The sequence below is a fragment of the Ambystoma mexicanum genome, chromosome 5q, assembly GCF_040938575.1.
Source record: "Ambystoma mexicanum isolate Mex_15411 chromosome 5q, UKY_AmexF1_1, whole genome shotgun sequence".
NCBI classification, from domain to species: Eukaryota; Metazoa; Chordata; class Amphibia; order Caudata; family Ambystomatidae; genus Ambystoma; species Ambystoma mexicanum.
The window spans coordinates 1,300,634,899-1,300,650,520 of record NC_090933.1 but is presented as its reverse complement, the minus strand read 5'-3'; the positions used below and the strand labels follow the sequence as shown (position 1 = coordinate 1,300,650,520).

Below are 15,622 nucleotides of genomic sequence, written 5' to 3'. Positions count from 1 at the left end.
TTGATTCAAGGGTTCTTAACATGCCCTTTGACAGCACACACTTATTTGGCAGCAAGGCTGACGAGAACCTGAAGAAGCTGCAGACCTCCAAAGCGGCAGCCAAATCTCTTGGTGCTGCAATCGGACAACCGCAAACTTGCCTCAGTGGAACAGCTTGGAAGGGCCGGTCCTTTCATTTGTATTCCTCAGCTGGAAGAGCGAGAGTACTGGCGAGTCAGAGGGGTCAAATAAGGTTTCCCTGTGGTGGATGGGGGAGAGGTACTAAGACGGCCCAGGCAACAGCTGTTTTACCCTCAGCTGTTGCATCAGCCACCTCAAAACCTCTCTGAGACCTTAGTCCACTAAACTCCACTGAGAGGCAGGCTCTCACAGCATCTACAAGAATGGTGGGGTATTACTTCATATGCATATGCATGGACATTGGAAACAGTAGCCCAGGGTTACTGCCTTCCCTTTCTAAAAAGGCCTCAGGATCATCCACCGGAGAGAGCAACTCTTTCAAAATTGTAGATCTGCTCCTTGTGCAGGAAATGTTGACCATGCTACAGAATGGTGCTATAGAATCAGAACCTGTAGCAGAGAGGAACAAGGGTTGGTACACCCCTTACTTCCTAATCCCCAAGAAGGACGGAGGATGGAGACCCATCTTGGACTTAAGACTCATATCCTTCAGGCAAACCAGCTTCAGGACTGGATGGTATCATTAGACCATCAGGATGCTTACTTTCAGGTGTAAATCCATCACAAGGAAAGAACGTACCAGAGGTTCACCGTTGGCAGTTCTCTATCAGTTTCAAGTTCTGCCTTTTGGGCTGACCTCTGCCCTGAGGGTTTTCACCAAGTTGATGGTGGTGGTGGCAGCGAGTCTCAGGAGAGGGGGGATTCACGTCTACCCCTACCTGGACGATTGGCTGATCAGCCTTCCATTTTTTCAGGTTGCTCTGCCTCATGGCATCCTGCATTTTTATGGTGCCAGAGGCTCGCTTGAGAATGAGATCTCTCCAATAGGCTCTCAGGACTCAATGGTCCCAATTATGAGGCAGGATGTCAGACCTTCTTCAGGTTCTGAGCAGAATCGCACAGGACATTATGTGGTGTGCCTCTAAGGACAACATTCTGAAGAGAGAACCTTTTTGGCAACCATGGTCGGACATAACAGTAGTTACGGACGCCTCACTCACGGGGTGGGGAGCACATGCCAACAATCTGACAATCAGCTGTCATTGGAGTTCAAACTACATATCAATCTTTTTGCGCTGATGCCAGTCAGACTAGCACTGAAGGCCTATTTGCCCTCCTTACAGGGAAAGAATGTCCTGATAATGACGGACAACACAGTGGCCATGTACTACTTCAACAAGAGAAGAGGGGTAGGGTCACTACCACTGTGCGGAAAAGCAATGCTGCTCTGGTTCTGGGCAATTGAAGAGGGAATCTCCCTATTGGCAGTCCACGTAGCCGGAAAGGAGAACACAGTGGCAGGCGCTCTGTGCAGGCAGAGCACAGTCTCCCATGAGTGGGAACTAGATCAGGAAGTCCTTCAAGAGATCTTGACCCTTTGGGGAACCCCTCAAGTGGGTCTGTTCATGACCAGTTCCAACCAGAAGTGCGAGCTGTACTGCTCCAGGGAATTTACCCCAAGAGGAGCGCTAGGAGACGCTTTCGTAGTGGACTGGGAGTTTCCACTCCTGTATGCGTTTCCTCAAGTCCCCATCATTCCTCACATGATCAGGAGGTTGAGGAATTTTGGGAAATCCATTATCCCAATTGCTCCCGATTGGTCCAGGAGGTCATGGTACCCGGACCTTCTGGACATGTCCATCTGCCCTCCAATATGTCTTCCGCAAATAGAAGATCTTCTCACGTGGGAGGAAGGTTGGATTCTTCTTCCAGAGGTCAAGACACTCAACCTTCACGCTGTCAATTTTTAAGAACTCATCTGAAGAGGTATATTTTCTTCAAAATGTCACTAGTGATACAATTTCTCAAAGGACTGACAAATGGGTTCCCGTCAATCCCTTTTCAGGTTCCAGTTTGGCACCGTTTCTAAAATGTCTCAGGTGTACTCCCTTTGAACCAATTAATTCTTGTCCTTTAAGGTTGTTAACCTTCAAATCATTCTTTTAGTTACTCTTACATCAGACCGTAGGGTGGGGGAACTTCAGGTTTTGTCTTGCAAGCCTCCTTATACTATTTTCTCCAAGGACAGTTAAACCCACATTTATACCCAAAAGTGTGTGTAGTTTTCATTCAACACAGAAAATTGTACTTCCTTATTTTTTTCCACCTCCTCATCCTGGAAAGGAGGAGGAGAGATTGCACAGGCTTGACCCTATGCGAGCACTTGGTTTTTATATTTCTCGAATGTCGAAATTGCAACAGGATGATAAACTGTTCGTTGTTTATACAGCCCATAAATTGGGGATGCCAGTGACAAAGCAAACCTTATCCAGGTGGATTATCATTTCTGAGTGTTATAGACTAGCTGGAAAATACCCTCCTGAGGGTGTGAGTGCTCATTCGACCAGGGGCATGCCTACATCTTCTGCTTTACAGAGAGGAGTTCCAATTCAAGATATTTGTTCAGCGGCCAAATGGTCCTCAGTTCATACTTGTGCAAAGCATTATTGTCTGGACTCTTCCTCAGGCCAGGAAAGAGGATTTGGGAAGGTAGTGTTGCATTCTGTTCATACAAACTATAAGGAACTTCTAAATTCTTACTCCCTCCTCCAAAATAAATACTGCTTTGTTAGTCTATCAAAAGATGTGGAATACGTGGTGGGACACAATTGCCCTTTAACTTATAACTTAGAACACTCTGTTCACTGCTCGAGGAGTGTGGCGTTTTTTTAACGAATTATGACGATGATATTTAGCTGGTACTGGAGATGAGCAGTGACTATTCTCAAGACATCAACCTCCTACGCTCCTACGAATCCATCGAGTCCTGGATGCCCATGAATTGGATGTGCCTGAACAGCAGTAAGACGGAACTGCTTATCTTTGGTTCCTGGCAGGTTTGTGCAAAGCTGAGTGATGATTTCAAAAGCTTTAACGTCAAGAGCAATGCAATCACGGTTCAGGGCAAGGAAAAACCTTTAGGCATCACGCTGGAATCCTCCTTGAGCGCAGAGGCTCATGTGAATCAAATCTGCAGAAACTGCCAGTATTACCTTCGTCAGTCACATTAGGTCCCTTGTCAATGAAAAGAAATGTGCCACTATTGCTCTAGCAGTTATCCTCTCGAGGCTCGATTATGGCAATGCATTGCTAATTGGGGCAAATAGCTCCAGCCTGGCAAGCTGCCAGACAATACAGAACAACGTGGTGCGTATTGTCAAGAATAAACTAAGAAGTGAGCATATCTCATCGGATAGGAGGGACTTGAACTGGCTGGTGGTGATGGATCATATTGCCTTTAAATCAAGCACCCTTGTACATTGTTTTAGTTTTGGAACAACGCCTTCCTATTTGAAGCTACTCGTCTCCCATTATGTACCCTGCAGATCCTTTCGCTCAGGAAACCTGGGACAGATTAAGGTCTTTATTCACAGAGCGTTTTCCAATGGGTTTGCTCCATTATAGAACGCTTCTGTGAATCAGGCCCTAACTGTCTAAATTTAAGGTGTTCTGATGGCCTGGGTAGATCTTTCCCAGTAAGAGCCGCAAAGCTATGGAATGCCCTCCCAATGGCCATAAGATTGGAAAATAACCTTTTGGTATTTCGCAGAACTCTGAAGACTCTGCTCTTTAACCTTTAGGTTTAGTCGGGCTTCTCTCCATGCACTCAGTTGTCCCGCACTCTTTTTCATGTTTGTCTTTGTCTGATTGTTGCTCCCCGATGCCTGTGGGCTGCGGCGCATTACAAATAAATAAAATAGATATTTCGAAGAACAAGTTACTTACCGCTGGTAACGTTCTTTCGACTGGATGTTCCTCCCAAGTATTCCTCATCGCCCCTCCCATCCTCACGCAGTGGAATATCCATGTTACACTTTACGTTCTTTCAAGATAACACCATAAAGTGTTGAGGGAATGCATCAAAACAGAACTGAAGCTAACGGGCGCAGCGTGCACTATATGCACCAGTGGTGACGTCGACATCGGGACGGAGGGTGGAAGCCCTCGTGGGATATCGAGTCAACCGGCATCAATGCGCAGCGCCCCCTACTGAAAATGTTTTCTGAGGCAGCTAAAGCTGAATATGGATATATCAAAAGATGAGGAATGCGTGAGAGGAACATCCAGACCAGAGAACGTTACATGGGGTAAGTAACTTGTTCTTCTTAATGCATTTTACAGTTTCTTCTTAGACAAAGTAGCTGGCTGCATACTACAAATTAAAAGTGGCTCTCTGCTGGATCTGTGTCCTTCTATGGTAATCAAGGACCATATGTGGATTTTACTGTCTGCGTACTTACTCTTCAGCAATGATTAAGGCTTTAGCAAATAGGATAGATCTTTCCTAGTTTAACAAGGCTTTTTTTATTCCCCTCCCAAAAAGCCTTCCTTTGGTCCCTCACTCACCTCTAATGTATGCCCCATGTTCCCTTCTTTCTTTCCTGGCCAGGGCTATGCAGATGCTGGCCAATGGATGCAAAAAGGACTCCATTAAGTCATCTAAATACTTTGACCCCAATAGGTGGGTTTTTCTGCTGTAGGTCCTGGATGCCCTTCACATAGAAGTGTATGGTGGGGGTTTCATATCCTGCTGCATCATTTGATACTGTAAATCATCTGCTGCTACTGGGGGGCCTGAGGTATGCAGGCATCTGTGGAAAAGCCTTCTCTCGGCTGGAATCGTGTCTTATCCCATCCACATGGGGGAGAAATCATGGTTTTAAATTTGACAGGTTTGCTTGTTCCTAAAGCCTACTGTCCTGCGAAAGGTACCATCTTTTCTCACTACTCCTCGCTGCGCCACTGTTGTCACTGCACTGATCTCCTCTAGGCTGCAATATGCTGCCTTATTATATCTTGGCTACGAAACCTACCTGACCAAAGGCCTGTAACTGTTGTAGAAGGCAACCTTCTGATGTCTGCCCATAGAACTGATCATGTCATGCATCTTTTGTATACTCTTTAGTGGCCTTTTTGAGTCACTGTGCATTGGTGGTAAGGCCATTCATGGCATTGGTTTTCAATTCTTCCTGGCTCGCTGTGCTCCTTGACTGCCCTGCTTCTCCGTGTTCCAGGCTTTCATAGGTAAAGGAAGGGAGGGTCTGCCCTTTTTGTGAGTGAACTCCAGATTTAAAACGTCCTGTTTGTCTATTTGTCCATCAATCACCATCTCACATTCAGGAGAGCATTGAAGTAATGGCTCCTTTCTAACTAAAATCTGCTCCTTCTGCTCATTTCCTTCTGGCAGCTCCTTATGTAATGAACAGAAAGAAATCCAATGTGGATAACTGCGTCCCCTGCACACTTTCAGTGAGGATAGATTAGCCTAATGGAGATAAATTTAATTAAATAAAGATCTAAAGCAATTCTTTTCACTTCCAAGCCTATGTGAAACTAGTTTTAAAAAAAAAAGAATCCAATAATACATTTGGGTTAAAAGAAACAATCTTTTCTTTTTATTTGTTTCTTGGTTGGCCCAACACGTTTCGAGTTATGAACACTCTTCATCAGGGGCAGCATATTCAACAATTATATTCTAAAACAAGAAAAAATTCAATGCAATATTTTAGAGTCATAAATTCTTTTTTTTACAGAGTAAAGAAGAAATGATATACAATGACAAAAGTAACAAAAGTATTTACAAAATTCCTGAATTAAAAAAATGGCATCCTGTCACTTATATTCATCAGAACCAAATGCTAACTCAAGAAAAGAAGAACTATTTAAAGCATTAAGAAATTCCATGTACAACATAATGTAGGGCTGTAATTGGTTTTCATGTTTACGGATTTGGCCCAGTGTATCAACCACATTAAGTTGAGAGAGGTATGTAAATGTAACTAACTAACACATCTTGTCAAGAAAAAGTCTAAATATGTATATGTGGAATGCTCCACAAAGGTATGAGTCTTACCTAAACGGTAGATATGTTCATAAGAAGGATAAGTTATGAACATCAACATAGATTGATAGCTAATAGCTAATTCCAAGCTCCGTAGAACCTGAAAAGATGGATAAAGGATTTAGGCGGGTGTTTGAAACACGAAAAGGTGGAATTCTGAAGAGTGGAACCAATGGAATGGAAAATCAGGTAATAGTCGTTCCTAAGATTTTAGAAAATTCCAAAGGCTGAATACAGCTAGATGATGTTGGTCAAAATGGAGGCAGCCGGAGAGATGCCAGTTTCAACAAGGGATAGCCTTGGTAAGAAAGAGGTCACCCAATCTGAAATAAATTGGAGAACTCTTCAATGGGGAGCTCAACCTGATGAAACATCAGATGTCAACAAGATCTGTTATGCTCGTACTTACTTTAGAAAAGATGAGCCGGCACGATGGATAACGTCCAGATGCTGTGGGAAACCGCTACTGAATGCCATAGCCTCCGCACGGCTGTTTATATATCTGAGAAAGGGCTATGATGTCATCCTCGCATGCGTCAGCGGCGCCGGACGTGTCCGTGATGTAACTCGCGCATGCGCGGGAAGACGTAAACAAAGCCTGATTAAGTCCGAAACGGTTGATGCCGTAGCTAGTCTAAAAATACAGATTTTGTTAAGGATGATGATTGGCAAGATAATATTTGCACGTCCTTAATATTGCCTCAATATTATCTTGCCACACTTGATAGTAGCTAGGACACTTTCTACTCGTTTTCGAGTTCACCATACCTTTCTATGCTTCTTTGAATACATGATACCAATTGTGTCACCCTTATTCCCTTAGAGTAAGGCCAAATCTGTATTTTTAGACCAGCTACAATACAAATACATATATATGCATCTGCCTCCTTAATCAATCTCCTGCACACCTTTACCGCATAAAGCGCTGCTCACTTCCCCTACCCTTCGAGCCTGTCCCTCCCATCTATCACCTTCCAATTAAACTTTGTCTCCATCCTTTCTATTCTCGCGCTTTAGTATCCATCCACATCTCCTGCAAAACACCTGCTTGTTGGTTCTCTTCTTTTTCTACACCCTGGTCCACTCCCTATAGCCTAACATCCTGTCTTGTCCATCCACTTGGCCTTGTCCCTCCTGCCCATCTCCTCATTCCTTCCTTAACACATAGACTCCTTGATCTTTTCCTCATAGTCTCCTTGATAGTCTCCCCATCCCTATTATCACCTTAATAATGCATCCCTCTCTTGTATTGTAGTATCTTTCTGGTGTTGCATTCATCTCTATCTTTCTCACTCTATGGCTGCATGTGGCCAGAGACTAGTGAGGAGAGGATATAGACTCTAGTCGCACCTTTTATGAAAAGGCTGGCAGGACAATGGCAAGTAATCACTAGCAGCAGAGCCAGGGCGGAGAAAGGCCGAATGGCTGCTCTCAGCCTGTCATTTCTGAACAAATAGTAGTCATTTCACTGGCACAAAATCAATACCTTACTGACTGTATCCATAGGCACTACGAGTGTGCACTTCCTTTTCTTCCCTTTTGACGCCTCCTCAGCTTTAATATTTCAGTACTGTAGCCTTCCTGATTTACTTGCATATTTGTTGATTCCCTTAATTTACTCCGCTCTTTTTTAATTGTTTTTTTTTCAGCTCATTTACCGCCTTCCCCTTTCTTGCTTCTTTCTGACAGTTCCCTCCCCACTGGCCTTTGTCACTTCCTGCTATCGCTTTTCCTCCTTGTGTTCTGCTCCCTTTCAGAGGCGTATCCAGGATTGTCTAACAAATGGGGCCTGAAGCTAATGTAGTTGGGCCCACCGGAGTGCCATTAACATCTATAAATACCCACACAGCTCTGTTGAGTGGGCATTTACAGATTTTGGGTGGGCCATGCCCGCTCAGGCTCTACACTGTCTACACCTTTGCTTTCATTGATGAATACCTCCTGCTCTGACATTCCTTTGCCTCTTGTGTCACCTCTCTATCCTTTGCTCTTCAATCTCCCCCCAATCCACCACACACACACTTTGTTTTACTCCCGTGTACATTATGTGAATCATCTCTGGAGACTGACCTCGTTCTGCCTCTTTCTCGTTGCAGGTCCTATCACAGCTTTGGCCCTATATCATACAGGGACACTATTCTTCTCAGCTTCCTTGGATTCCACTATCCGCACCTGGGACCTGGAGACGGCTGATCAGATAGATGAAGTGCGAGTGAAGGAAGGCGTGCTCGGCTTGGTGGCTCACGGAGAAGGGCAGTCGCTTGTGTCGTACTCTAATTGTGCCATAGACACATGGCAGATCATCCACCTTTATGATCTGTACAGCATGATCGGGTCTCCTGTGACCGAGATCACAACAGTAGACCTGAGCCAGATTGGCAGCTTTCCCATTCGGGCAGTGTGTGTGGGCATGGACTCCACCATACGACTATTGGCGGTTGAGACTGGAGAGGCTCACTGTACCTTGTTGCTGGACAGACCAACACAGGTGGCGGCCGCAGAGTACTGCCTGCCCCGAGAAACCCTTTTCGTACTGACCGAGCAGGGAGACCTCCTGAAAGTGAATGCTCTAACAAATCCTATGACTGTTATCAAGCAGTTGTCTTCCGGGAATGACACCTCTCGGTTCTCCTGTCTGACACTGTACAGCTTCATCGTGGACTTTAAGGAGGCGTTTACATATTGGAGGAATGTGGTTGAAGAAAAACGAGAAAGGCGACCAATGAGCTATTCACAGCTATCCGTAAGGCTTCAGGAGAAAAACCGGTAAGAACCTGCTGTTTCCAAGGGACAGGCAAATCGAACCTTCTCAGGATGCAGTTAGATGTGTATTAGGGAGTAGTACCAGCTCAATGCATTTGAGCTTTGTCCATGGGATAGTACATCTGCATCATTTTGTGGTCCTTCTTGGCACTGCCTCCTAACCTGCTAACCTTGTCATAATCTCTATGGTTTGAGAATGTTACAAAAGGCCACACTATCCATAGCTTGAAACATATACAAAGTTATTAGACACAGCACACTTGGTTAGTATGTTCCCTGTCAAATGTTGGGCATCCAATGTAATGTTTATATTGATATCATGTTTTAACCCAAAGCCCATCATGTGTTTGATTTATTTTAGTGTATTTTCTCTTTCCCCAACGTTCTGGGTGGGAGCTCAGGCCCTTTCACAATCTTTCGCTGCTCCTACTCTTTTCTGAGTTTTGTACAACAACCGGTACATCAGCGGTCACAACAAAGTCTTCTACAGTAAAACATTGACCCCATTATCCCTGGCCCAAGGACTCCTTCCCCTTCTTCCCGCCTCACTGTCTCGTCCCCTTACCACCTCTCCCCCGCCCAAATTCGAACTCCTATAAGTTCACCTTCATTCCCATTTTCCGCAGATCTTTTCATGTTTTTGTGGACATCCCCTTTGTTTGTACACCATCACTGTCCTCCATGCTCCAATTGTTGGGGTGGCAGAGGTCATCCACTTTTCTTCCCATCGTACCCTCTCCCAGTACCACTTCAGCTTGGGGGGCTGCCACAGCATATGAATAAAAGTATTCTCCTGGGTTTTACATTTGGGACAAGTGTCCTCCCCTTTACCCGTTTTATTTAGCCTTTCCCTGGAGTAGTAGACCTTACCTATGCAGCTATTTGAATTGTATCAGCCTCAGGTGGGCTGCGATGGCTACTTCACTGGGGTATTGTAGGGCTTCCCCCATTCGTCACTCCCAAACTCCCCCAAGTCCTGCACCCATCTCTCTTTCAGCTTGTCTAACAGTGTTGTGGAATTAAGATTTAGTGCTTTATATAGAGGGTTGAGGCCTGCTTTTCAGTTATCTCTCGGTCCAGTGCATTCCACTCGATGGGGAAAGCCCGTGGGTTCTCTGTTTCTCCATTCACATAGGGTGCCAAAGCTTGCCTTAGCTGTAGATATTTGTAATGATCTTGTCTAGGAAGCCCCCATTGTTCCCTTTACTCCTGAAAGGACCTGATCCCCTCTGAAGTCACTACATCACTTATCCTCTGTATCCCTTTCCACTCTGACCCCCACTGGAGGTGTTGGATAACCCCAATTCCCTGCTTCCCCCAAATTCTTGCTGCCAGCATATGTTTCCTCCCCCACCCCAGATGCCTGTGAGCTTGTAACCATACTGCACCCATGGCTACTATAAGTGGTAGGCCTCCAGCCTTTTGGGGCTTCCCATACAGGATCTCAACCCAATCGTCCCTACCCATCATTCCCAGATCCATGCCTACCAATTCATCCCTACCCCCCCCCCCGGTACTCCCATTTGTTTGCTATGGCCAGTTGTGTCGACAGTAGTAAATCCTTAAGTCCTGGAGACCTAGTCCTCCTTCCCATTGTGGATTGCTCAGTGTCTTCAACTTAACTCTGGGAGTCTTCTTTTCCCAAAGGAATTCCCTCAGAATCTTGTTTATCCTGTTGAATTCCCTCACCTGTATCCCCATCAGGGCATGCTGTACCACTTACAAGAGGCTAGGAAGGGTGCCCATCTTGTATACCGCCCCACTCTTCCCATCAAGGGGATCGGGAGGATCGTCCATTGCCGGACATTCTGCTCAAATCGCTTTATTGCTTGGTGGAGGTTCAGTTCTGCAAAGGATGTATTGTCTTTTTGGAGAAACACCCCATGGTACTAAAACCCGTTCTCATCCGTTTTGTGCAGCGGGTATCGACTGAGGTGCCATTCCCCCAGTCCACAGGGTAGTGAATGGACTTATAGCAGTTAATTCACAAGCTGGAATACGACCCAAATTCCTCTAGGATAGTCATTATCTTTGATTTCAAAGTTTCTGGGTTGGTCACATATAACAGAATATCGTTAGCATACAGTGATATCTGTTCCTCTCTTCCCCCCGGCCATGCAAAACCAGACAGACATGGGTCCCCTCTAATCCACTCCTCCAGTAGTTCGAGAGCAAAGGCGAACAACATAGGTGAAAGTGGGCATCCCTGCCTGGTACCCTGGCTTAATGTGAATCTCTCTGAGATTGTGGTTGTTCACCTTAACCCGGGCCGTGAGCCCGTTATACAGTACTTGAATTCAGCCTATAAAACCCTCTCCAAAGCCCATCCTTCGCACTACCGCGATCAGGTGTACTCTTTCAATGGAGTCAAAAGGCTTTTTGTGTGTCCAATGCTAAAATGTCTACTGGACACTGCGGCTTCTCCTCCCAGCCCCCCAGGACTAGGTGGAGCTGTCTAATGTTCAGCCTAGTTGACCTGGGTGTGATGAATGCACACTGGTCCCTTTTCACTATATCTGCTATAATTTGACTTTTTTTTTAAAAAATATATATTTATTAGGCTTTTTTTAGGTTGCATGTCACTGCACAACATTCACAACATTGCACCACCATTACACATTATATATTCAATGGCCCCCTTCCCTCAACCCTTCTATTTCCCGACATCCCTCCCTAACCCACTCTAAACAGTGACTTAACCATGGCTTGTAATCTACCTGGATTTGATTTGCAGCATTTATCTTGTACCTGTTTACAATTTTAAGCATCTGGTCTCTTTGCTTTCTCATCCAACTCTCATAAATCTACCCCCTCCTGCTCATTAACTGGCATCAGCAGTTTTCAGGGAAGTCTGTCATCCGGTGAGCTGAATAGTGCATGTACTAAGGCATTCCAGGTCATTAAATCCTCTGAGGTCTCCCTTCTTCCTATTTGAATGGCTCTATACCACACTGCCACCTCTGCTATGTACCACCTTCTAAGATCCTCCCACCATTTGTTTATACATGGCCCATGCCATGGAAATTCTTCTTTTTGCTAATATCCAGGCCAGGTCTATTAGTCTGCTCTCTAATTTGGATGTTTTGAGGCGTGCGAATATGCCAAGAAGGCAAGCGTCTGGTGTCCATGTGTATCTGGTCATACCCCCTTTTCTTAGTCTAAGTTCCATTTCCCTCCAGAATACCTGCACCGCTGGGCAACTCCAGAACATATACACCAATCCCGCTCTATCTAGTCTGCATTTCGGACATCCTCTCTTCTCTGAGTCCGTGGAATGTGACAAAAGTCGTGGCGTCATGTATGCTCTGTGTAGTATATAGAATTGGGTTTGTTTTAGTCTGGCATTTCTCAAATTTTCTTCGGGTACACTAGTGCCCTGGACCATTCTCTTTCCGTCAGCTCTCTACCCATATCCAATTCCCAGGCACTCTTTCCTTTGGTTATAGCCTCTAGTAGGTCCTGATATAGTCTGTACACTTCGTGCCCCCCTTCCGACACATCGTATAGCAGTCCTAGTATGCTGTTCTCATCCAGGGAGCTCGGAAAGCTTGGCCATTTCTTACGTACTGCTTATAATATTCTAGAATATGTCAGGAGCTGCCCCTGATGCACCCCAAATCCCTCCATTTATTTCTGAAATGTTAAAAGCTCATCTGAGGAGAGCAGATCTCCTACTGATATTACCCCCTACTTTCCCAGTGTGTCCTAATCTGCACTTGGTCCTTGTTATTATCCCCATAGATGGCTGCTGTTGGTATCTGGGGTGAGTAGCGCTCTTCCAGTTTTAGTATTGCCCGGGTTCTGGTCCAGACCTTCCTGCCCAACTGCAAGAGTTTTGGTGGATCATTAATCTTATTTCCCCCTAGCCACAGTGCCTCCTTCAGGAAATAATGTGTTATCCCTGCGGTCAATGGGGTGTGTTCTACAGTTTCGTCATCCGCCATCCACCTCGTTACATGTTGTAGCTGTCCTGCCAGATAATAGAGCTCGAAATGCGGGAGTCTCATTCCTCCATCCGTGTATTCCCTAGTCAAAGTGTCCAGGGCTATTCTTTGTCTGCCTTTCACCCATATGAACCCTCCAATCACGGAGTTCAGCTCCCTTAAGAAAGGTCACGGTATAAGATATGGGGCATTTGCAAAATGATATAATAAGCGGGGTAGGGCAACCATCTTCAGGAGCGCTATCCTGCCCGTTAACGGAAGTGGCAACCTTTTACAGAATCTGACTGAGGGTTCCAGTCCAGATCTTGCCTGTAGCGTGTGCTGCTGGTGGGTCTCTGCTGTGTCATGGTAGACATCAATGCCCAGGTACGGAAATGTCTTGCTTTTCCACTGAAGTCCTAGACACAGAAGTCTCGACTCTTCTACGCCCACCCAGCCTCCCAACGGAAATATACAGGACTTCTCCTTGCTGATTGATATTCCCGATAACTCAGCAAAGTTCGCTAGCACCTCTAAGTACGACTCTAAAGTATCCTCCAGACTACGTACGTATAGTAATATGTCGTCTGCATAAGGTGATATTACATGGTGCACTCCTTCCACCTGCAGTCCTGTGTCCTTAAATGCTTTCCTGAAAAACGCTGCATGTGGCTCTAGGCCTAATAAATACAACATAGGGGACAATGGACATCCTTGTTTTGTGCCTCTTTGTATAGGGAACGGCTCTGATATATGTTTACCTCTTCTTACTCTGGCAACAGATCTAGAGTAGAATATCTGGATTAATTTCATTAACTTCTCACCTATCCCGTATCTTCTTAGCGAGGCGAACAGCCATTCCCACCTGACTGAATCGAAGGCTTTGATGGCTTCTAATGCTACTACTACACATCCCTCTTGCCAGTCTCTCGTCCTGTCGATTGATTGCATGCAGCCACCTTAGATTTTCTGATGTTGCCCTCCCCCGGACATATTCCGTCTGGTCCGGGTGTACCAATGACCCAGTTACCCTTTTTAGCCCCCATGCCAGGGCTGCCGTGAGGATCTTGGTTCATTAACAAAATTGGACAGTAAGATTTGCAGTGCTTCCCTCCCTTCCCAGGCTTCAGGGTCGGAATTATAATGGATTCTACCATACGTTGGGGCAGTCTTCCCATCTCATATGCCTCCTCATAGATTCTGCTCTATGAATTCTCTGTAAAACTCTGCCGGAAGGCCGTCTCTTTCAGGGGTTTTGCCCGTAGACAACATGGATATGACACCCTGTACTACTTCTAGTGAAAGCAGTGCTTCCAACATTTAATTCTGTTCCTCACTTAGGGCGGGTAGGCCTATCTCAGTCAGTGTCTCCTCAATCTCCCGTATCTTGGTGTCTCCTGTATCTTCGTACATGTGTCGATAGAATGTCGTAAATGTCTCATTAATTTCTTTTTGTGAACTCCATACTTCCCCAAATTCATACTCTATTTCTATGATACCCTCCTGGTTATTCGTACCCCTACACAACTACGCCAGTAATTTCCCTGGCTTGTCCCCTTGCTTGTCTAACATTTCTGTTTATTGTGCGAAGCTGTACTTGCCCAGTCTGTCCCAATGTGCCATGCATTGAGTTCGAGTAGCCTCCCCTCAGGCTCCTTACTTCTCCCTTCTGCACCCTCTAACTGCTTGATTTCTGTTTCGGTACCTGTTAGTTTCCGCTCCAATTCGTACCAAATCCCCACTGCTTTGGCTATGGCCACTCCCCGTAGCACGACTTTAAAGGCGTCCCAAAGGGTCTGTCCCTCTTCTACACTGCCCTTATTGAATTTGAAGTATTCCCTTATTTGCTGTCCCATTTCATCCCTAAAATCTATTTCTCCCGAAATTTACATTTAAGTTTGTGACACACCTTCCATTAAAACTTCCTCAATCTAAAAAGTCCTATTTCATTTGTAAAATTAAGTGATCACGCAGTTCATTCGGTATTGTTTTAAAAAACGTTGATTTTTGGAAAATGCCCTCACACATATATGCAGTCAATAAGCACCTGCTGGGAAACCCGACTCAAGTTATTGTGAGCAGGAATGTCACCATATACTTTCCCATTGAAAACATCCCCAGTTTTGCATTGGTGTTAGCCACGCTTTGCCACGCCTTCTCGACAGGGATCTATACTCCTCATTTATTAAAAGATTTGTATTTTCATTAAAACAAGAAGAGTTTGGATGCCTGCAGATCAAGATCACATTTTAATTGGATCGGGACATCCAGTCATCCAGTAGATCTTCTATTGCATCAAACAAAAGCTTGTTGGCTTGTTGAGACAAACTAGCTGGGTTCCAATATATGTTAATTAATAAAAAAGAAACCCAACTCAGGGAATCGTAAAGGATCCCAGGCTATTACAACTGCCTGGATAAAAGGATTCAGTGACTTTCAGCAAGAAGCTTGTATCCCCAAGTTATTCCGGACTCCTACAAGTAAGCTGATTGATAACCATCTGAAAAGGGGGAACGATAAAAGCCACATTTCTTGAAACATAAATACATCGTAATAATCAAAGTTAAATTGTGTATTCCCCATCTGGAAAAGGGTTGATAAACAACGAGTATTCCAAGATCGTACCACTATAGTCCTAGGCTTACATATTGTTTCATGCTATCGTTTATTTGTGTGAAGAGCTCCAGCCAGCCAGGACCAGTTATCTTTAAATCTAACGCAGATGTTTTTAACTTATTTACACGGACATGCCTCTGGTTTACATCAGCAGTAGAACAGGAGATTGTGAGTTCTAAGCGTGTTAAATTCATAGCCTTCGTAGTAGTATTATTCTTCCCCTCACAACCCACTTGTCTATCTAAAGATTCTAAGTAATTGACTTACGTCAAATCATATACGTAGGGAAGCAATTGAC

General features: G+C 45.0%; 1 protein-coding gene across 1 annotated transcript in view; it reads left to right on the top strand.

Moving 5' to 3' along the window:
- Positions 1 to 15,622, top strand: part of WDR97 (WD repeat domain 97) — an 847,808-nt gene that overhangs the window by 212,794 nt on the left and 619,392 nt on the right. The window contains exon 6 of the mRNA XM_069621894.1: positions 8,119 to 8,788. Within this exon, the coding sequence (XP_069477995.1) occupies positions 8,119 to 8,788 (670 nt within the window). The remainder of the gene's footprint in view (positions 1 to 8,118; positions 8,789 to 15,622) is intronic.